Source organism: Nyctibius grandis, chromosome 4, assembly GCF_013368605.1.
Source record: "Nyctibius grandis isolate bNycGra1 chromosome 4, bNycGra1.pri, whole genome shotgun sequence".
NCBI classification, from domain to species: domain Eukaryota; kingdom Metazoa; phylum Chordata; class Aves; order Nyctibiiformes; family Nyctibiidae; genus Nyctibius; species Nyctibius grandis.
In genome coordinates, this window is record NC_090661.1 from 30,716,192 (window position 1) to 30,740,601 (window position 24,410).

Sequence of the window (24,410 nt, forward strand, 5' to 3'; positions counted from 1 at the left end):
GCGTCTGCTCCTCCCCGCCATGTTGGGAGTGGCGCGCGGCACCGCCTCCGACGGGTGGGGCTGGTTCCCGCTTCCGGCGGGTGGGCGGTGACGCGCTCGCGGGTCGGCGCTCGGCACGGGGACGGGCGGGACATGGGGTCTTAACTGGGCGGGTCAGGGGCGGCGGGGCGTGAGGGAGCGGCGGCAGCAGCGGTGGTTCTGGTAGGTGTACGGTGGCTTAGACTTGCGGCTCACTGCAGCCCGGGCGGGGAAAGGGGTTGGCGGATCCGGTCCGTGGCCGCCTCCCTGCCGCGTAGCGCCCTGTGCGGGGCGGGCCCGGCTTCGCTGGGGCCGGTGGCGGCTTCCGCAGGACGGGGCGGCGTGGTCCTGGTCGCGCTGGCCCAGTGGGTGCCGCCGTCCCTCGGCAGCCGGGGGCGGCTGGGACGCGGCCTGGTGCGGTTCTGGAGGGCCCTCCAAGTCCCTGCCTCAGCCGCGGGCTGCTGGGAGGCCTCGCCCGGCCCTCCCCTGTGAGGGGCATCTGTGCCGTTTCCAGGTATTTTCAGCTCGCTTGGTGAGAGCCCTTGAATTGAGCTGTTAGTAGGATACGAGAGAAAACCCTTCTCTTGATGTGTCTTCTTAAACTTGCATTATGTCCTGCTGCCTTTAGACTCGTCGGTAAGATGCTGTTGGGGTACATAGTAGTAAACAATAAGCATCAAAAGTAACCCGTGCCTTTGTGCTTCTCTTAATTGTACATCTTGATGCCCTTGGCGCTTCTGGGAAGCTAAAGAAGGGTCAGCTTTATTTTTCACTTCTTTTTTTTTCACTTTCCTTTCTGTTTCACCCAACGAAGGTTATCAAATCAGCAGACATTATTTGACAACATAAGCAAATGAGCTAAAGAAACTTCGGAAATTTCTTTATGTAACTTCTCTAGCTTTTTACCTTCCTCTTTTTCACTCCCTTAAAAAGGGCAATAGATACTCGGTGTTCAGAACTAACCAGCTGAGTATTGCTTTACTTCTCCTTCATAAACAAACCCGATGCTGTGCTGCAGAGAGAACAGCTATGTAGGGAGGTGTTCAGGGACAAAGGAAAAGCCTCCTGTGATATCAGTTGCTTGATTCATTGACATGAGCAATGAATTGCTTACTGATAGTCTAGTAAGAAGCCTATACGCCTGACCTCCTCTGCTCTAAAATTTTTGAAGTAGCTTGTTATATAGCACAGTTTGTGTCATTAGGAGAAATGGAATCTGTTACTGTCTGTATGTGAATCTAGGGTTGATTATTAATGTGTGTTAGCCAGTAACTAATTTGGAGGAGGTATCACGAGGCTTTTCCAGGGACAAGAATGAACTGTTGAGATGAGTATAGAACTGAACACACTGCAGAGGAGGTGGCATTACTAGTGCCTATTCTTTGCACTATCGCCCCTGTGCAGTGTTCAGGAAGCTGATAAGAGAAAGCAGGAAGCATGCAGAGTAGCGTCTTGTTCTTGGGCCCTGGCCTCTTCCCACAGGGTCACAGATGCTTTATTCATTTATCTTGTAGGCATAATCATATGGAGGAGTACATTCTGGTGCTGATACCTTGTACCACCGTGCATTAGCTGGGCTGAGTTTGAGCTAACTAACAAGTAGGATAACTGCTTGTATTAAGGAAGGGTTTTTAAAAAACAATTCTTTCTACATTAGTGATATGAATAATTTGAAAGAACAAAAAAAACAACTCTCAATAGAAAGCCATCTAATTTGTAAACTAATTTTTGATCTTTGCAAGAATGCACAGAAATATTATAATTAATGTTCACATTTTTCTAAGAATATTGTTTCATTATTTTTTCCATCTCTTAGGGAAGGCAACAGCTTGCTTTACAAGAGAAGGAACTGAGAGATCATCCATGATCCGCCTGGGGCTGTACCAATTAGCTGATCGTTAAAGTATAGCTCATGAGATACTGGCTTTCAGTCAGTTGCTGCAGCAGCAGGGTTGTGCCATCTCCTAGTTCCTACCTTTGTGGTAAGATTACCCAAAAGGAGGCATAGGGTGCATTTCTCAATCATACTTTTAGATGTATTGGTTAGTAGCTATTATTTAAAATTTCTGTCCTGGTATGTATATGAAACATCCAAGGAAAGAGCTAGTGAACTGGGAATTGTAGGATTTTAAGGTTTAGTGGATTATGTTAAAAGGATAAAGTACAAGTATTACTTTCTGATTTATCTGAAATGAATCACAGAATCACAGAATGTTAGGGATTGGAAGGGACCTCGAAAGATCATCTAGTCCAATCCCCCTGCCGGAGCAGGATTACCTAGACCATATCACACAGGAACGCGTCCAGGCGGGTTTTGAATGTCTCTAGAGAAGGAGACTCCACAGCCTCTCTGGGCAGCCTGTTCCAGTGTTCAGTCATCCTCACTGTTAAGAAGTTTTTCCTCATATTTAAGTGGAACCTCCTGTGTTCCAGCTTGCACCCATTGCCCCTTGTCCTGTCAAGGGATGTCACTGAGAAGAGCCTGGCTCCATCCTCATGACACTTGCCCTTTACATATTTATAAACATTAATGAGGTCACCCCTCAGTCTCCTCCAAGCTAAAGAGACCCAGCTCCCTCAGCCTCTCCTCATAAGGGAGATGTTCCACCCCCTTAATCATCTTCGTGGCTCTGCGCTGGACTCTCTCTAGCAGTTCCCTGTCCTTCTTGAACTGAAGAGGTAGTCAAATATAGTTATTTGGAAATAGAAAGAGTGGGATTCTTTCATATCATGTCTTTATAAAAATGAGTAACTTGGACATACATGTATGAAAGTTTTCCACTCAACTCTGCTACATTTAGTTCCTGACTGCCAAAAACTTTCACTAGATTTTGAAGAGGAAAACAACATGAAGACGTAAGCATGGAGTCTTGCTAGAACACTTTGTAGGAGTTATGTGGTTTTCATCCACAGCTTGGAAACAGCTCTTTTGAGAGAAAGAAATTACTCTGGAAGGCAAACTTAGTAAACCCTGTGGTTTTGGCATTCAAGAGACAATCTTATACCAGCTTTCTGCTCTCACAGCCCTTATCTTCCATGGCCAAAATATTATGCTGGTTTCTTCTCTCACTTTAATTCCTACTCACAAGAAAGTTGTGGACCTCTTACTTATTCTTCATTTATGGAACCAGGCACCAAGGCACAGTCTGCTGTGTGTTACTGATGTTATCAAAATATCTTTAACAGGAAAAAAAGGAAATGTTTGTGCTTAACTTCTAGTTTAGAGTTATCAGTGAAGGAGAAAGAAAAGTTCGTGATATTGATTAGAAGTATAACTTGATAGAGAAGGGACTAGGTTCAAATAGAGGACCACTAGACGGTAAGGAATTAATGTGTGATATTTAGCAAATATGATGGATGTGTGACAGATTTCTGAAAGGCATTCAGCCTGTCAGAGGCACAAAACTGCTGCATGTCAGCCAGAGGTGGAGGACAAAAGTCTTATGATCATTCAATGTGGGTTTGTGAAAGTGCAAGCACAATTTATTGGTGTGGTGCAAATAGACCTGTCTGGTTTAAGAAAACTTGTCCCTTTTGACAGCCTCTCCCTACTTACAGTCCTTTCCAGATGCAGATGGTGTAATTGCAGTTGAGCAAGCACTTTATTAGGCCTTGTGGTGCCCTGGAGTTGGTTTAAATTCACGAAGATTGGTAGGACAAAAAATTCTTACGGGTTTTAAGTGCTTTGGATCGCGCAGCCTGAATATGTCATGACTGTCGTGAAACGAGGAAGTAAATTTTCTTTTTTTCTAGAGCTAATAAGCCTTAGAATTGCTTCTCAGCTAGTGCTGAAGAAAAGCATATTTAAACAGCATGTAAATTGCCTACTATAGCTTTCATTACCTTGGAAGTGCCTTACAAGCCTCAGAAGATTATTGGGATTGAAAACCCCTTGAAAAGACTGTGCTACCTCACTGTTGTAATGCCTTTTGAAACTTGTTTACATTGGAAACTGAGTGTTGGCATAAATAGCTGGCATCCAGTTGACAAGTAATTCTGAATGAAAAAGAGAACATGTGTAAGAAAAATCTTTAGTGGTGCAGAGGAGTATCTTAGACCAATGACAAAAAAGAAAGATTTGATGTTAATTTTTTACTGTGTGCTCTGGGAAGACGGGTGGCAAAGATGACTATGTTGTCGCTGGCTGCATAAAACAGTACTTTGATCTTGAGGCTCTGTCAATTCAAATGCTTTATTTTTTCCCCGAAGTTTTTAATGTGCCTATTGTCAGCTAGAGAGCTGCTGTTGAATAAAATGATGCTGTCTTAGCCTTCTGATCACAAGCAGATAATTTAAACTTGGAGACTTATACATGCAGACAGTAGGTCACTGTGGGTATTACTAACACTGAATTTGTACCTCTTGCACTCAGTCTTATGAAAGTTATGGCTTGGCAGGTGTTAGCTCTCAATTCAGTAGTTTGGGTTGGGGCAGAACTCTGATTAAACACTTGTGACTGATTCACCTGAAATGTGGTAATGTGAGCAGCACTTTCCCCAAATGAAAATTTGCACTGTACTCACAGGATCACCCTACTGCTAATACAGGCATAGCCATAGCTCACATCAATCTGTGTCACCTTGTAGTTTTTTCAAGTTAGACAAAGAAACTACTGAAATGCTTCAGCTGCTATATGGGTGTGTTGATTAACCAAATGAAGATCTCTAAGCCAATGATGCTTTGAGTGGGTCTGGCACTGTGATAAAATCAGCACAAAAGTGCCTGTCACATCCCTCATTCTTTTGCAGGAAATACCTTGAGATTTTAAACAGTTCTGTAAAATCACCTTTGCCATGTCTTTTCCTCAGCCTTTTCCAACCTAACAATTTCACACAGGAGAGTGAATTCAAGGTTTTTCAGGGTTTTTGGAGCAATGACTAAATACATAGTAAGTGGAAAAAAAAAAAAAATCTGTGCAGGCATAAATTTATTTCCCTTACCTCATTGTTCCTCTTGTCCAAGGGATAGAAGTCACTTAAGTCTAATCCATCCTCAACTGGTTTGGACTGTAATATCTTAATTGTAATATGCATTATAACAGTGAGCTTGTAGGATGGCTTAGCACAATATGAGTAGTCTTGTGAGGAGACAACATCTAAAGTTTGTGGTCAGATTTGGAATTTCAAAGAACTTTTTCTTTCCCCACAATCTCCGAAATAAAACATGGTAGAAAAGACATATTCTTATGATTTGCAGGCCCTGCGCTTATTTCCTTGCTGCTCTTGTTTCTTGATGAATCTTCCTTTTTATAAGACGGTGATAGTTAAGATGATGAATGTGTTGTAGCTTCTAAGTTTCCTGGTAGAAAAGTTTCATGAGGCCCGTTACTTCAATAAAACGTATTTTTGTAGCAAGCTTAATTCTGCATAGTCTGTAGGTGCCACTTTTTCCTATGCAAGGGGTAGAGGGGGAGCTGCACTGAAATGTGTTCAACTTTAATCCTTGCAGTCTAGTAACTGAGCAAATACTGCAGAGTACTTTTTGATAACAAAAAGTAAATACAGCTGACATTACATCCTTCTTTAAAGGAGTTCTACTTTGTATTTAGGTACAGTAGTTTCTTGTTTAAAACTTAGTATAGAGAGAAAATAAACTAACATAGCAGAATGTTGCAATGTAACTATGAAGTCTCTTTGTAGGCTGTCGTCTTTTTTTTGTTACTTTGTGAGTAGTATTTTTAAAATGGTAGGAGAGGGAAAGCAAGGAAAATAAGCATTGAGCATTGATATTAAAATAAATGCTTGCCTTAGTAAACCTTACATTATAAAAAAAATACGTGCCAGGAACGCTTTAGCCGTATCAAGTATTTTCTCTCTGAATGTTTTGTCTTTATTGAGGAAACTTAATGTCTTGGATATGAAGTAATTTTGTCATACACCATTAACTTCAGAGGTGGATACCTCAATCGGTGCTTTATGATTCCTATGCAGAAAGGTGGGGGAATGAGTATCCTTTCTTTATGTACGTATACTGTGTTCTGTTAGAATAGCCGAGCTATTATTTCAATACAAATGGCCTCACCTTGGGTGCTGTAACTTCTTCTTTAGAGATACCTTGCAATAAAGGCACCTGCTATGTTCCAGCCATTCCAATTAGACGTGCAGCTGTCAAGCGTGTATCTCCATCTCTGGAAACAGGCTTTTTTGGAAATGTTTTTCTTCTCGGTTACCTCTAAGTGCTTTTTGGATGTTATAAACTGCTGTGTGGTGAGAAGTCTTTTTGTTACTGCCTAGGGAATGTCCTTTTCTATTCTGCCTCATGGCAGTAACTTCCTCTGCAGGGCTACTGTGCAGGTTGTGTGTGAGTCTGTGTTTTTTTCAAAAGCAATGCTGGCCAACTCAGTTGTATGAACTAACAGGAATAAAACTATGGCTTTTTGGAGTCTAACGCATCAGTTTTGGGTATTCAGACGTTATAATCAAACCAATTCAAAGAGCATGCTTTCTTAAGCTTGTCTTAAGGAAATGCTATCTTGTTTTACATAGCTGTAATGGCAATGGCTGAAAAGTGATGGTGGGTAAGCTTGCTGGGAAGTCTAGAGAGCAAGATTCTGTCACTGTTTTCAGTGACATAAGACCTCAATAGATGATCAAAAAAAACCAGCAAGTAGCTGTACCCTCTGTCTGTGATAAAAGATTGTCAGAACATTTGTCTCTTAACCAAGTGTTCTGAGTGGTTTTATTTAGCTTCCTTCCACGTAGGTTGGTTATCTTAGCAATTGTAAATTGAGCATATAAACTACACTTTAGATTATGTTTTCATCTCATGAGGCAAAATACTACAGCAGTCCAAATATGAGCATCAGAAGATAATCACATGCATACCTCAGCTTTGAGGAATCCCGGAAGTAACTATTTTGTTCTGTTATGGGTGTCTGCTATGTAGAAGCATTTTTTCCTTCATATCCTGGAGCTGAATTTCTTCAGTGTTATGTCAAGTCATAAACAGTTTCAAGAGCAAATACCATCAGTTCAGGGGGAAAGTGGGAAGAATGCTGTAGGTTTCTGCAGAACTACTTGCTGTCTGACAGCAGAGTTGTTCAGGAAGATGTGAGCAAGCTAGAGGAATGCAGAGCTTGTTTGTCAGCTGTTAGAACTGGTAGATTCAGAGGCAAGTGCTTGCGTTTTCAAGCCATTGTCTGATATCAGATGCAACTTCAGACACTTTCTGGTTTAGTGTGTTAATACTAACTTATTTGTGTCAAATAATGGATTGCTAGTTCCTTAGTGAGCTAATGGAAACAGGAAAAAGCTGGGGGAGAATGATTTGATAGCTAATAGTACATGAAGTAGCTGTTCATGTAATTGCTATGTTTCTCCATGTAATTACTATCAGATTTCAACATGGCATTATCTTTCATAGGACTTTATTAATATCATGATTCTCAAGCCTAAGGTGAATTTAGTATAGTGTACATGAGCTTCGGTCCTGATGTAAATTCATGACTGTCAACTTCCAGTAATATGTTACCTTCCGAACTGTACCACCAAGAATTTCTAGCTTGGGAGTTGGAAGTGCTGACTGTTGTCTCCTTCCTTCTCCTTTTTCAGTCTTGCTGCTGGTTTGTTTTTCAATGGCTCCTCCATGAACTTGTGGTTCTAGTAGCACAGGACAACATTCTGGCAGTATGGAATAAAACACAAAACACAGTACCTGGCCTGATAAAGTATACGCTCTTTCTTCAGATTTTGGGTGCTTTCTTGGCATGAAGGTAGTAGTATAAAGTACTGGCAAACATTTGTTCAGAGGTTCTTATTACCCATTAAAGATTTATTTTATAAACAAATCCTTCTTATGCATGTTTGAGAATATTATTGTCATGTCCTTGCCTCAAAAGCAAAGAAACTGTTATTGTGTTGTGTAGTGTTGGCTGCAGTATGGCTCTTGGGTAACTCAAATGCAGCTTCTGAGCTTGGGTTACATCATGTGGCCAGCAGTTGTGTTTGTGCTGGTGTGTGAATTCCTGGGTAGCCTGAACCCACAGCTGCAAAGGGAAGCAGGACACCAGGGCTGCTGAAAAAGAAATCTGCAGGTCACTCTGGGAATACAGCTGCATTTCTGGACCTGTTCTGCAATTACAGTGGGATTCTTGGGAAGCTGTTGTATTCACGGAGTGGGGATGTGATATCCCTTTTGCTGTCCAGGATGAGACGTGTGTTTTTTATGGCTCCAAGCTGCAGAAGTACCTGACTATGTGGCATCCAAAGTAGGGAAAGCCTGCAACAATTATAGTAATCCAGATATTGCTTGTTCAGTGCAACTATATAATTGAAATTTCATCCTGTTTCAGAATATTGAGTAAGTGAGATCTTTATCCAAAGATGCTTTGTCCAGCTTGATGTAATTTTCCTGTGCTTAATCTAATTCAGTGAAAATGGGTCCTTTCCTCCCTGTCCCTGCTTTACTGGTCCTTAGCTGTGCAAACCAGCTTGAAGGGCATTCCCAAATTCATAGTTGGGACTGAGCTGCCCTAAATAAACCTCATGAAAGGAGCTTAAGCCTGTGAATGAAAAGATAAGTCACTGATTATCTAGTCAAATTGGACTACTGCAAACTGAGCTATTGGAGGCCTTGTGTGAGAATGCCATCATTTTAAAAATAGACAAAAACTAACTTGTGTTGACACTACTTAGAAAAACCTCCTAGAGCCATAGTCTTAGGCTGAAGAGGTATGTTAGGTGCTAAAGACCAGATCTGCTAAAGTATTCTCTAAATCCTCAAGTACTTCAGCTGTAAGGGATTAGGTGACTTGATTTCAATTTACACTCAGAGGTACGCATGCTTTGCAGGCAAAGAGCTGTGAACAGCATCCATTCTCTAGCTGGCAGCTGGGTGAATCTGCATGAATTTGCCCTTCTAGGAGCAGTTACTAATGCTATGTCTTCTGAAATACGGATCCTGTAGGGAAAAATGGAATGTAGTTCTGTTAGTCAAGCAGGACTTTTGGATAAGTGGATAACATGAACTTATTTGGAAGCTACTTATGTGAAAGAGCAAGGGTTAATAATCTAAAGTTAAGCAGAAAATTCATTTTAAAAAATCCTCTTATTATATGGCTTATGTGCTATCTAATTAAATTCTTGTATAGCCTGGGAGCTCTGTTTTCCCATTGCTAGGAGTGCTGGATTTATTACCATACCTCCAACAAAAATGCAGATTCTTAGCTCTGAAAAACCTGGCTCTGATAAGAATACACTTATTGATGGGCTTGCTTTTTCCTTTTGTCTCTTCAGGCAAAAATATATTTCCTGGTTATACCAAAAGTTAAATCATGGTGTGTTGAGACTTCAGTTATGAAAATCTTGATCCTATCTTTATTATGAAAAAGGTGGATTTGAAAACCTTTGCTAGAGTTGCAGACATACCATTTAAAACTTCTGTAGAACCTTTTGCATTTGAGGGATTCACCATGCCGTAAGAACAACTTTTTCTAGAGTGCTACTGGAATTATTTTAGGTGGTGCTTGGCCTGTGAAAATGTTTCCTCTTCTTCTGACGCTCTGTTGAAATCCCTCAAAGGGAAGGGGAAGAACACTTAAAGCTTATGCTGGTAACTTGAATGCCTTAATGAATTTCTTTCCGGATTACTGGGTAAACCAATGTGCTTTTCCAACATGGAGAAGCTTTTTATTTTAAGACTTCATTACCTGATTTTTACCTAAAACTAACAATAGATAAAATTTTCCAAAAATGTTTAGGCAGTCAAGCTTTGGAATGGAAGCTATTTCACATACTGGTTGTTCCTGCATTTCTCTTAGCCACTCAGTTATGTCATATCTGCTGAATAATTCTTTTAGTGCATTCTAGTCCTGATCAGCTATCGTACTATGCAGAATGAAATGTGCAGGCTTTCATTCTTTGAACTGTATTCTAGTTTCAGCTTAAAATACTGACAAAAGGATAATTGTGACACTTAACTGGTATCTCTCATTACAGGGGGAAGATTCTCTTTAACGTGATTAATTAGAAATAATAGTTTCTCACCATGGCTGAACTGTCGCCTGAAGAAATTCAGCTGAGAGCCAACCAGGTCACTGATGAGGTAAGTATTATAGGAAGCCATCTGGGATGACAGTACTTATCTGTCCAGATTACAGTATCTTTTAAAATAAAGACAGTCTAGGGTAGTGATTCTGCAAGGGTATAGCTGAATGTTTCAAACTCTCACTTTACTTGGTAATTATGGAGCAAAGACTACTCCTAAAAGAAAGAATGAATTTAAACTTCTGAACTGTAAAGCTACCTACTTGACTGAGTGCTGACCACCCAGTCCTGATCACTGAGACAATGCAGGCTAGTTACCTACACTATTCTTAATCATGTTGATGCTTCATGACTTTTATTTAACTAATATTCATTTGGATATATTTTTTTTTATAATGACTTTCCAATGGGATAAGCAAAGTACTAGCAAGTACTAAAAAACAAGGGTTTACTACCTACTGAAAAAAAACCTAGTATGCTGCCACTATGACAGTTTTGTAGTGTGTATTACCTATAGACAGGCTGATGAACCTTTGTTCATTGCCTTACTGCAATGAACTGGTAAAGATGACTTTCAGACACTGGTATATACTGTTAATGCACTCATTATTTTAAAATTCTCTTTCTAGTCTTTGGAAAGCACAAGGAGGATTCTTGGCTTGGCCATTGAGGTAAGGAAAAGCTTTGGAATTCCCTGGGGATTTATTAATTGAAGTATAAGAAGCAGCATGTTAATTATCACAAAGTGATCTTAATCACTTTTTTGTCTTTCTCAAACTTTTTTGAGAGACACACTTCATTATTAGAAGTTGCTGCTTTAATTCAGCAGTAGTGTTGGAATTACTGAAACCTAATATTTTTTACATGTTTTTTATGTAAAGTCAGATCACAGAAGGATCAATATCCTTTTTACCTGTTTTCCTCTTAAGCAAAATGTCCTGATCTCCAAATGCTACAGACCAGTTACAAAAAGTCTTCTGTGATGGCCGGTATGGCTTTGGCTGCTGCATCACTCACTTCTCATAACATCTGTTTGTCTTTTAGTTCAGTTTCCCTGTGAACAACGTGAAAATGTCTTGCTTTGAGGAGGAGGGTAGGGCTCAGTTGAGTGGGGTAGTAGAGGGTAGCGCTGCTTTTGGTTCTGAACAAAAGTAGTTCTAAATACCTTTTCACCATCTGTTGATCACTTTTAATTTTAAAGATAGGTAAGTATGATAATGAAGCTCTTAACACCCTTGTACATGCTTGAGACAAATCTGTATTTTGTGTTTATCTAGGTGACATTATATAAGGAATCTGTTCCTCTACACTGTTACAGCTTGCATGCCCCATTGTAAAAATGGCTGAAAGTTTACTTTTGATACTATAATTTCAAAAAATATAGAGCATCCTGTTGGTAGGGAGTAAGATAAGATGGCTGATAGTCAGCTCTGGTAGACTTAACAAAGCTTAACTGGTTCAGCAAGACAATTTTGCTAGTACTTGGATATGCCATAGACAAATGGGAATCCAGAGACTAAGCAGTAATGCTTTTCAAAGCTGATGCCCAGGCTTTTATTGCTGAAGACTTAAGACAATTTATTGTCAGCATGAGAACACTAAAAAATAATCCAATGAATATAGTGTTTGGTCACTACTGCTTTAGAGCCTGTACCCACTGTCCAGATGGTAGCAGCCTGCTGTGGAACTGAAGATGCCACTATTACCAGTGAGGTGTTTGAATCAGCGTAGCCTAATGAACAACTCTCAAACACAAATGTTAAGAGCATGTAATGAGCCAACATAATTTCTCTTGGTATCATATTTTGGTGATTCACAGAAGCTAAAATAATTCCTACCATACCCAGTTCTATGCTGCCGATTTCCAGTAAAGCATGAGTGCAACTTTCATGCCAGATTCAAGACTCCACACCAGCAAAGATCTGTACTGTGGTATATTCCTCACTGCTAATTTCTTGTGCTTGATTCTAAAACTAGTGATGGGCTATTCTCTTCCTTATCTCTTCTGCTGAATTCTCAAGAACGGTTTTGCAGGGTTTGTTTTGCTTTCTTTTATTCTGGCTTCCAGGACTAAGGCCTTTTCAGCCCTATTGAAGGGTGTAGGGATAAAGAATGAACTAAATGCCACTTTTCAAAACAAAGCACAGCTAGGTTTACTTTTTTAGTGTGACATTGTCATAGTTCAATCTGAGTGTTACAATAAGTTTTATCATCTTGTTGTAATGTAAAAAAAAAAAAAGCCTCACAAAAATCCACTAATTGAGATAGTGTAACAGGTGAGATTATTATCAGCCTAATAAGGAATCTAATTTGAAACTTAGCATAGCTTTATTACAGAAGTTACTCCTAGCAGTGTTTTATTATGAACTTGGTTGGCTTATCAAATTTACTATGGAGACCTTCTGATTTTGCACTGCTGTATTGAGATCTGCAAATAAATTTCTTTCTGCAGTCCCAGGATGTCGGCATCAAAACTATCACCATGCTGGATGAACAGGGAGGTGAGTTCTTCCTTCTTCCTCTCTAACACAAAATCAATTTTATGACTAAGAAAAAGGATTATCATCCAAGAGTTGCTGCTGATACTAAAGGCTTTTTAAAGACTACTTATGTGAAAATGAGATTTGCTAATTGGTTGTTCGCATGTGTTTGTAGTATTTAAAAGAGGTTTTAAAGTAGTTGAGAGATCATGTTAGTTACTATGTAATACAGCCTTTCCTACAGAAGCTGTTCCTTTCCCGAACAGCATGAATGTAACTGCATTTATTCTAAAAGCAGCAACAGAAGTGCTGCTCTAAGGATAGGGAAAATATTTTTAATACAGTAAACAAAACTTATCACTTAATATTTTTCTTAAAAATAAAATTAAAAATTCCAGAAGGCAGGAAAGAAAAAAAAAAAAGCATTAGTCTTGGTATAAAGGTAGAACTGAAAATTGTAGCTTCTTGCTTGAAAGAAATGTTAACATCCCACCCCCACATTTCCCTAATCTGTGTTTATTCAGGTTACTTGTTTCTATTCTAGAACAACTAAATCGCATAGAAGAAGGCATGGACCAGATAAATAAGGATATGAGAGAAGCTGAGAAGACACTGACAGAGCTCAACAAATGTTGTGGGCTCTGTGTCTGTCCTTGTAACAGGTCAGTTAAATTGGTACTTGGGTTTGAAGTTCTCGAACATTCCCAATAGCGGCTGTACTGGGAGATGGTCTCTAATAAAAGATCTAATTAAAAAATGCTGAATCTCTAGGAAAGCCAACTGTTTTGTTTTGCAGAGGTACACCCTTTTAAAAGTAGCTAAAGCTTACTTGCATCTAACCATATATTGTGCCCCTTTCACTTTAAATATAGCTGCTGTATAACATCCTGCACAATTGTGCCCTAATCTCCTTAAAGCTTATATTTAGTAGAATACTATCAATGTCCATACAGATGAGACCAAATTGGACTGCTAATATGTAAGTGTGTATCTGTTAGAAATTTGACTCCAAAAATCACTTTTTCACAAAAGTACTTTTGTACTAACTTAAAGCCAAGAAAACTTCTATTTTGGAGAAGGAAAGCAATATTGGTTCTCCAGGCATTTAAAAAATGTTCGTGTTTAGGAAGGAAGGGAGTAGGAGAACAGATGTTGGTATTAAAGCTATAATCTTTCATCAGTGACTACATAAATTCTTGCAGGCCTGCTTCACAGTACCTTTATAACATCAGTGTTATGGCTACCATGTCCAAGTCAGTTGAGAGTAATCTAATCTTTTGTATGGCACTTGGTTTGTACTTCTAAACTCCTAAACAGCCTAAACAATGATCAGAAATCATTATTATAAGGAAAACAATATTTATCTTTTGAAGGTGTGCTAGCTTTAAGCAGCAAAGTAACAAATTGATTTGTGTGAATTAAGTTATTTTAAGAGTGTGACCACTGAAGTAAATAGTGTGTGTTTGTTCATTTTTAGCTCTTTAGCATGAGCAAAAAAAAACTTATCAAATTATTTTGATTAGCTGAGTCTGCTTATCCAACAGAATAATACTTGGAGGATCATTTAGAATAGATATGAATGTGTCTTCGAAGGCTGAGAGTCTTAGAGCTTTAATGTCTTGAAAAGGCAGATAGTTCTGTCCTGACAACTGGATAGGTGTGCTTACTGTTTTATATTAGTTTTATCAAGCCCATGGACTTTGAGTGTTTTGGCATACTCTTTGTTTTCTATAGTTCAGTCTTATTTCACCAAAGCTAAACTCAGTTATTGACACTGAGCAAGAATTTGTGAACCCTTGTGGCACTCCAAATACACATATAACAATATAAGAATGAGTTGTGTACAAAAATGGTCAGTAATGTGCAGAAAAATCTACTAGATAAGTAGAGGGCAATGAAGAAGCAGCAACTGTGAATGCCTTTCATTTATCTACTGGTACATAAATTTTTCTGTTGGTTATTTGTCAACCAGTTATCTCCAAAGCTTTTCTTTTTTTTTGCATAAAGCTAAATCAGAACACTTGCTGAAATAAATATTGCTTTTCTAATTTCTCCTAGGCTTAGAGTATGTATAAAAGCTTTGTGAAAACACAAAATACCATCAGTACTCTAATATAATCCATGTACTAATAACAATTTACTGTTTGCTGGTCTTTACTATTCTTTCTTCTCCATTCTCTCCTAACACTGACGCTTGCTTTCTAAAAATGAAGACTAGGATAAGAAGCTGTATTCACTTAACTGGTGAAAGCGGATTTTAGGACAAGGTCAGTCTTATTAGTGCAGATGTACATTTAACCAGCTGCCTGAAGTGATGCTTCTGTTGGATTTGTGCTTGCACGTGCATGGTGTCTGCATGCAGGTCTCCTTGTGACTGTGCTGTGTTGTAATACTGATGTGAAGAGAAAATGTCAATTACTGTAGAGTGTATTAGCTGTGGCAACATTGAACAACTGCTTAAACCCTTGCTGGTTTGACAGGTTGTATAAATTGCCTTACTCTTACAGAAATGAAACATGAGAAAAGTGAATGTATAGTAATTTGAAAAATGGCTCTTCAAAAAAAAAATCAGGTGGTGAGAAGCTTTGCTCTTAACTGTGCTTAGTTAGGGCAACAGTTCTGTTTCTGTCTGTCTACTTCAGATGTGCAAGTAGTTTTCAGGACACTTGTTTTTGTTCAATAAATTCCTCACGCTTACCTCTGGCACCTAAGACTTTGCTAATCTGGAAGCCAAGCGTGCAAAGCTCTCCTGCTGTTGCAGCTTTAGCATGAATGAGATTAAAATATAATGCTCAATCTAGTTGCAGTAAATTATGATCTTTAAGCCTGTGTGTGCACAAGGAGCTACAATTGACTAGTTCAGGTTTCTCTAGGGTTCTGCTGGGTGCAGCAGTTCCATTATGAACTGAGAAATTATTCCTTGTCTTCCCCCTGATGTATTCATACTAGATTACTTTTCATAGGATCTGACCTATGAAATACGATTTCCCATTTTGATTACATAAATGCCAGAAGAATAAGGGGAATATTTCTTCATTACAGCTAATTTCACACCTCTTCAAGTGTGAAACATCTGGGCTACTGAAAGGCACTATAGATATAGAAATTGATTACCTGTAATTGTAAAGTTAGATGTACTGAAAGACACTACAGATTTCCCTTCACAGGCTTTTAATGAAGCAGAAAAGTGACAGTGGGCTGTGGATTATCTAGCTTAAACTGAAAATGCCAGCAAACAAGATGAACATGAGAATATTCTTCTCAAAATGTCTTTAGGGTTCATGAGAACTGACCCCAATTTAGATGAGTTATTTTTCTGTTATATTTTCTTCCTTTCTTGCTTTTGCAGGTATGTGGTTCTTGAGCTTGCTTCATGTCAGTGTGCTTGCTTTAATTTTTTTTCTCTTCTGAATTTTGTCATACAAGTCTAATGGTAAGTTGATTTGTTGCTCTAATGGAGTTAGTACAATTGAATTGCAGAATGAAGGAGCTATTTAAACATGATTACTGTTATTTCATAATCAAGATTAACCTGAGAAACATTAACTTTAAAAAGAAAGACTTGGCAACAGAAAATGTTTGACAAAAACCGGTAGAGATTAATGGTTTTCTTGCATAGTGTAGCTACTTGTGTTTCATGGGAGTTTTTTCCTTCATCCTCATTTATTCCCCGAAAAGTAACTAATCCTGACTCTAAACTAACTCCTGTTGTAAATGCAACTTTATCTTATGACAGTGTAAACTTTCCTGTTACTGTCATAAGCTTCCTCTCTTCTGGTAAAGTATATTACTTTAAGGAAATTACTGTGCTTGTATTAAAATTCGAGACAAATGAATCAACTGCCCCTAGAGTAACTCAGTTACGTTTGTACTATCCCGATATAAGAAATTGTATTGTATGGACAAGGCTTTGTCTATGCAAAATCTAATCTCTTTCAGGCATAAGACAAATTATAGAATCATAGAATTGTTTTGGCTGGAAAAGCCTCACTGCAGCCTCATTTCAGGTAGTTGTGGAGAGTGGTAAGGTCTCCCCTCAGCCTCCTTTTCTCCAGGCTAAACACCCCCAGTTCCCTCAGCCATTCCTCATAAGACTTGTGCTCTAGACCCTTCACCAGCTTCATTGCCCTTCTTTGGACTCGCTTCAGCACCTCAATGTCTTTCTTGTAGTGAGGGGCTCAAAACTGAACACAGTATTCGAGGTGCAGCCTCACCAGTGCTGGGTACAGGGGAATGATCACTTCCCTAGTCCTGCTGGCCACACTATTTCTGATACAAGCCAGTGTGCTGTTGGCCTTCTCATGTTCAGCTGGCCATTGATCAACACCCCCAGGTCCTTTTCTGCCAGTCAGCTTTCCAGCCACTCTTCCCCCAGCCTGCAGTGGTGCATGGGGTTGTTGTGACCCAAGTGCAGGACCTGACACTTATCCTTGTTGAACCGCATACAGTTGGCCTTGGCCTGTCAATCCAGCCTGTCCAGATCCCTCGAATGTTTCTGAAAATCCTAGATTAATACAGAAATTCATTCAGGAAGCCATATTTCTGATGTAGCAGTTCAGATTTCTTATTTTTATGGAGTAGGACAAAGAATTTTGAGGCTAGCAAGGCATACAGAGCAACTTGGGGAGATGGAACAGAGAACTCGTCAGATCATGTGATATCCATGCAACCAAGAAGTATAAATCAGCAGCAGCCTCAGACTTCTGGAGGACCAAGTGGCGGATATATTACAAGGTTTGCTTCTTTACATTTCTCAATCTCAAATGCAGAAATCCTAAGTTACCAGTTGGTAGCTTCTTTCAGATGCATTTTAGGTGAAGTTGCTAAATAGTAAACTTTACTGCTGCTTGGAAGAACTCTTACTGCTTGGAGAGGAGATGGCAGACACCTACACTTTCAGTATTGTGGTGTTCATATTACACTTTCATTTTTTTCATAGTGGTGGCATTATCAGTCTCTTTCTGGACGTGAGGACTACAGAGCTTAGTGCTAACTTATTGAGGGGACTGTTAAAAATACGAAGGACTTTCATTGTCATAAAGTATATTTGAAACAAATTCGTGTCTTAAACTTCCTCTGGCAGCTGTTATTTTAAATTTTAAGGCTGTTTTTGTAATAGTGGCTAGCTTAGTACCCTTTTTTGGTGGGTTGCTTGCTTGGAATACATGGTGTTTTAAAAGGGGAAAAATATACTTTGGCTTGAATATATTGCCTGTCAGATAACTGTGCAGCAAACAATTTCTATCAAAGTAAATTTAGGGTAGGGAAAAGCGAGTTCTTGATTCTTGGAAATGTTGTCTTAATTATTTGAACAGGATAACAAATGATGCCAGAGAAGATGAAATGGATGAAAATCTTGCTCAAGTGGGAAACATTCTTGGGAATTTGAAAAACATGGCTTTGGATATGGGCAATGAGATTGATGCACAGAATAAACAAATAGACCGGATAAATGTAAAGGTAAGTGTCAAAGGTGTTCTCTGCCTTCAGCTTAGAGGTTGTTACTGACAAGTTATAAGGAATGAGCTCACTGTCGTATCTACCTGTATTTGCAGTAAATATGCATTAAGATTATACCATCCTCTAGGTTGCAGTGATTTGAACAAGAGATATATCTTGGTGTTTGGATATGTACCTGAAAATTCAAATGCTTCAGAGTGTCAGGAAACCTAAAGATATAGCACATGTCACTGCTTACTCTGAAAACAGCTAAACTTGATGGGATCAAAAGGGCAAATATTTACAGGAGCTATAACTGGGGGATTGTTGCTCGCAGGGAATCTTGTATGTGGTAGGGAATAGCTATTTTTAACAAGATTCTTCTGGTATTCCTAAAAAGTCACTGTAATCATTGAATGTAAAGTAAAACACAGATAATTCATTGTCCTAATTCTTGTGAACAGGTTAATATTGGGGCTGGGGAGACTTTGGAATAATAGGTTTTATAGGTGCACAGGGACATGGTCTGCCCTCATCTGCACATGAAGTTAGTCATATCCATTAATATTTTTTTAATTTTATTACTTCCTAAAACAGATTAATCATATATTGATATGTTTTGGGGGGGTTTCTTTCAGAGGGCAACTTATGAGGAAGTTAGTTGTATTTTAGAAAATCACGTATTCTGAAATGAGTAGAAATTCTTTTACAGGCATGCTGGTTAAGAAAGGAAATAAAAGCCTTAATGAATAGTGTATATTAAAGATTCAAAAAAAGTGAACACCTAACCCTAGCTGAAAAATGGAAACCTATTTCTCCTGATTCTGTTTCTGCCAGAATTGACAGCATATACTGGCAGGGGGGCGGGGGGTGTGCAGGAATTACTTCCAGCTTGTAAAAGTTGTTCCCCTTCTGTCTACCACAGTGATAATAACCTGCAATTCAGAAGTTCATGTCAGTTTGAATTTTTAAATTGTTTTGCATGAAGTCTGCAAATGACCTATGAATTTTCCTCTTTCAGGCCGATACAAACAGGGAACGCATTGAGCAAGCCAACATCAGAGCCAAGAAACTAATTGACAATTAAAGCCTGCTGTCATTGTTCAATGACACTGTCTCTCCAGCTGCAAGCCACCATATTCATCGATCTGTGAAACTTCTCCTATTCTGAGATAAGAGGTGCTGGGAAAAATGAAGCAGTACTTTTTCTATAGGGATTAATTTTCTTATGTTTTTTTTATTGTTTCATGTAAATGTGGCCTTGACTCCAAGAAGGCAGCCAGTGTAACTTCCTCCTACTCATCTGCCTTCACTTTCTTTAAACTGCTCAGGGCTAAAAGTTTTATGGCTTTGAGGATCTTCTTGCATGTTTTATTCCCCTTCGCAGTCTCTTTTCCTGCACCCAAAATACAGTCCTTTATTGAAGTTGAACAAGCAGGGTAACCTGAATTCACAGTTGTGGAAAGTTGGAGAGGGCACTTTGCACTGTTTGAAATACCTCGTAAGTTGAGTGTCTTCACTAAAATAGGGACTTGGTGAATATTGTCTAACTTGTATCTCTAGCAGGCTTAACTGTAGTTTTACAGTCCAAACCACATGACTGGTTTGGGGTTGAGTTTGTGGATTACAGAATTAAGAGGCCCACTAGTTACTACTTGTGTGTTGAGGGCTTTAAAACACTTCCTAATGACATGAACTTTAATGTAAAGGTAACTGGAGGGATACACAGGTTTCCATTTCTTTACTGTAAAATGACATTAGTTTGGAGGCCATGACTAGGAAATTATGCTGCATTGTTCTGATATTTGTTGTGTGTATATATACCTGATCTAAACCCCATGCACATATGAGTAGAAGAAAATAAACCTATCTCCCTAAAGTATTTATTTGATGGAAAATTTTATGCCCCTCATCTAAAAGTTAAGTGTTTGAATGATCCAGCTTTAACTGGAAGAAACTGAGTAGGAAAGCATGCAGCTTTCGCACATCCTGTATCAGATTCTATTTTGGCCAGTTTTCACTGGAGTTCAGTTTATGCCTTTCTCTGGTGCAAAATAATGACTGAGATCTGGCGCAGAGTTTGCTCTCAGCGGTGACCTTGGGGGAGCTTCTTAAACCTACTGAAAACAGAGAAGCTTATTATGAAACATCTTTGTCACAAGTCTGGAGGAAGCAGTACCTATTTAAGAACTGTATGCTAGTTCTAAATAAACTAGTTCTAAATAGATTGCTGACTGGTTTATTATTGCAGAGTTTGGGACTGGCAATTGGAAATATTACATGTCCAAGTTAGTTGCAACTAAAATGTTACTGTTATGTTGCAGAATAGAGGAGCTTCTGACCAGCTGTGGTAAAGCTTTCTTCCTAGGAAGAAAAACATTTTGGTTTTACTGTAATATAATCAGATTTATTCCCAGGATTTTCTTGATTTTGGGGTGTTTTTTTTTGGCAAGTGACCTGTATAATTTTAACTCCACCCAGCAATATATTATGCCTGTTTTAAAGGTGAAAATGATGCTTTGGACTAACCAGTGATACTCCATGTTGGATGGCAAAAATCTTCAAATCGATTGGAGGAATAATGAAAACTAATAGCATTAATGGGGTAGTTTTTTAGAAGGACAGTCCACAAGTATCCTGTAGCCATTAATAATGAATCCCAGGGCTAGAGAGATGACGCTAATCTGCTGAAATGTAAGACAGTGGTAAACGTTTTGTTTTCTTTTTAGTAGAAATACAGTCAGTATTACTGGTATATTCTTAGTTCACCCCCAGGACAAATTGATATTTAAATTAAAAAAAAACAAACAACAAACAAACAACAACAACAACAAAAAAAAAAAACCCCACAAAATAAAACCTGACGAAAGGATGGAGCTGCTGCATGTGATAAATAGGCCAGTGGTAGACTGTCTTATGTGAATAAGGTAAAGTCATTATTAGGGGACTGCATCCTTCAGTAGTGTGTTGGCTTCTGTCTGGCTTCCAGTAATTGTTGGAAAGCTAATGAATTTTAAAAGCTCATTATCTACCCCATTAGTAAATTAAGATTATGTGCTTAAAAACACAAGTAGCAAAGAAGTACTTTTAAGAACATTGCATAGTAAATTTCTAACGACCACTTGCATGGGAAAGCATAAGGGATTTGTATGCTTTTTTTTTTCTTTCTTAGAAACTTCAGGTTAACTGAAAGAATATTTGCTGCTGGTTGTGAAAGCAAAGTATACATTATTTAATTATGATTGTCTCCTGGAACAGAAGACTAAAGCGGTTACCTTATTTTGCTTAAAACAGTGCAAACCTGCTCTGTAGCATCTGGACGTTCCAAACACTGGAATGTTTTCCTCCCTTGCCATTACAAGTCCCATGTTCTTTACTTCCCTGAGCTCTAATAACAAATTAGCACGTTGGCTGAGAGAATGCTGTGATTGATTGGTATATCAGAATTGTAATATTGCAATGAATACCACACAAGGAAATAATTTCTGAGATTCTAAGCTTCAGTATTAGTGGAATATCAATACTATTTTCTGATGCAGCAAGAGCCAAATCCGTGAGGGAGTTGGTGCCTTTATGTTAGCGAACAACGCAGTCTGCTTCTTGGATTGTTTTACTGTTGTCTGTAGAATAGAAGCTTAATTTCCATATCTATGGGATGGAATCAACACTTGTACATCTTTGTATTTCTGAGTGATACTAAGAATGAAAGTTTACAGTTTTTGCTTTTGATTGTTAAACTATATATTGTGCACAAAAAATACATACTTTTATAACTGAATGTGTTTTAAATCTATTTTCTCTTAGAAATGTCTTTGTTTAGTTTCCTGTCCTTGAAAAACTTGGCAGAACTAGTTGCTACTATGCAACTAGGAAGTTTCCCTTCTATTTTTATTTCACAGAAATCCTAATGCTAACAAAGGAATGGGTGTGGTTGGGAAGAGAGGAATATTGTGATTTTTTTTTTTTCTAACACTCTAGTTTTCATCCCTGTATAATCAACCTCACCTAACTTTGAACTATGAAATGTGTCCATCTCTTCTTTGAAAGACTGATTTGACATGGGACTATACTTCAGGATTATATAGGTACTAAGTAAAATAACTTAAGCTTTCCAGTCAAGTATCAGTAGCAGATGCCTAGCAAATACCTAGTCCAGTAGGTGAAATCTAGTGATTTAACCTACTGCTAATGCAACTTCACTTGCGAGGCAATTTAAATTGTATTTTCTCTGATACTAGAGCCTCAGATTCCCTGAATGCCCTTAGCAGGGTGGAGGTGGGGGGAAAATACAGACTTGTTTTGACTTGCAGCAGCTTTGAACTGCAAGAGACAATAGCATATCTGGGAATGGCTTGGAAAAGTATTTCTCATATAGTATATTTCTACTGGTAACTAGGGGAAAAAAAAAAAAAATTACAGCCAGCCTGCATATGTAACTTGTGAGCATGCAGCACGTGTTCTGTGGGTACACTTAAATGAGGATAATTGGTAAATTCAAGCTAGGCTACTCCCTGATGAAAGATGAATTAAGCCTCTCAACACAGGTGTAGCTATAGTATGAAATGCAGCACATGCTGCTTGTGCAGCAACTTGCAGAACTTCCTCTGTGAAGGCTATACAGTGAAATAATTTGCTGTTTACACAGTGCAGTGACTTGCAGTTGCTAATTCACCTTTGCTGCCCTTGAAACAGCAATGCACTATCTAAATGTTGATTGAATAAATGGATGAAAAGTGTATCTTACTGCAATGGAAAATTGGAGAGCAAGTGATATAGGTCTGAAATAAAATACATAAATGGTTTACATTGTTAACTAGGGTAACACTTTCTACCTCAATAATTCCAAAAATAAAAAGCTGCAAGTGTAATTGCGCATGGAAATAAAATCGGTTTATAGTGTTGCTTGTTGTAGTGGGAGTGGTGAGAAGGGAAAACTGAGAAGCTCCCAATATAAAACTACTAACAGATTACATACAGTGCTGAAATGTAGAGAACAGTTTGCTACTAAGTGACTTAGTCACATTTACTGCTGTGAGCTAAAACATGAGGATAACACCCAGCTTTTTTTCTTGAAACAGAAATAGTCTTCCTCCATTCTGGAACAAATTTGGTTAATCCAGGACTAACTCGGCACCATTCAGTATTTTGCATGGTGTTTTCTCCCTTTTGCTTTACAGAATTTTTGATAGCTGTCATAGCTCCAAGGTAGCAAAGGAGCCTAACAATGAGTAATTGAAAGGTTTCTAAATGTACTCGTGATCATGTAAGAGAAATGTTGAGTTACTTTCTCAAATACTTCCAAAAGCAGTTAAGGGTTTTTTATAGTAATGCTAACTGCGTAATTTTTAACTGTTCTGATCTACCATCTCTTCTTACACATCTTTGTTGAATAAACAAAAGAATCCTGATAAACAAATCTCAAATGAGAGAAGCAGCATGTCTGAGCACAGATATTTCCAGTTAAAAAAACACCAAAACCCAAAAAACCACCACAGTGCAACATTGCCAAGTGCATACCTGTAGTTGTCAGAGTTGGTAAATGCAAAGGGGGCATCTGCTAACTGAGGGGCTTTTCTGTGGATGTCTCCTGCATGGCAAATCTCTAGGGGAAAAAAAGCTAATACTTCAAATGGGATTTAGGTATCAAGTGGAAGGAGCTATAATTTAAAACAAGCCTGGGGTTTTAAACTATTCACTGCTGGATTTGCACATCATAATCTGTGGAGTCCCTTAGTATGAAGCTGAATAGATTTCTGACTATACACGGCCTTGCATTATGGTAATGTACAGGTTCTGTTCTTAAAGCACTTCCCTAGTTACGTCTTGCAAAAGAAAGTAGCCTCATAAACTTTGCTCTTAGCTACTTCTTCCAGGAAGCTAGTAGTTTTTCCCTAAAGTAACACCTGGATTGGGAATTCTTAAGTAAAACTGGTTCCCTATTTATTGATGGATCACATCCATCCTTTGAATAAGGAGCTGATGTTCCCTAAACCACTTATAATACGTATTGCTATGTAAGAATTTAAATAAAACAGCAACAGGGTCAGGGAACTAGATACCACCTCTGAGCATCTTATAAAAGAACTGCATAGTGCTAATCTTAAATTATAGCTGTTATGTTGAGGAAGGAGATTGGCACAGAGGTCACTTCATTTTTAACTGCACATAGCATGAGACATTGAATATGTGTAATGATTGATTACACCTGTAATGATTACACCAGCAACTTCTAAGGAGTTTGGTGTCTAAATGCCTTGTCTCATGTAGGAAAGCTTAAGTATAGAACAGTAGTTAATGTACAATTACCTGTAAGACAGTCTCATTGGGAATGAATGCGTCCATGCTTATCTTGCCAACAAGTGTACTTAGTACAGCTCCTACTTCACTGTTCTGAGCATGCAGTACACATGAACTGAATTGCTACCAAAGTGTTGATATACTCAAATCCTCTGCATTCTCAAAGCAGTTGAAGTATAGCAGTTACCTATGA

At 38.6% G+C, this 24,410-nt stretch overlaps 1 protein-coding gene across 1 annotated transcript; it reads left to right on the top strand.

Moving 5' to 3' along the window:
* The first annotated feature begins 152 nt into the window (after nucleotides 1–152).
* On the top strand, nucleotides 153–21,698 carry SNAP23 (synaptosome associated protein 23). The gene is made up of 8 exons (XM_068399529.1): nucleotides 153–201; nucleotides 9,954–10,059; nucleotides 10,631–10,672; nucleotides 12,454–12,502; nucleotides 13,026–13,143; nucleotides 17,063–17,215; nucleotides 17,797–17,941; nucleotides 18,942–21,698. The coding sequence occupies exons 2-8, from the start codon at nucleotides 10,003–10,005 to the stop codon at nucleotides 19,005–19,007; spliced, it is 630 nt and encodes a 209-aa protein (XP_068255630.1). The 5' UTR covers nucleotides 153–201; nucleotides 9,954–10,002; the 3' UTR covers nucleotides 19,008–21,698.
* Nucleotides 21,699–24,410: the final 2,712 nt, after the last annotated feature.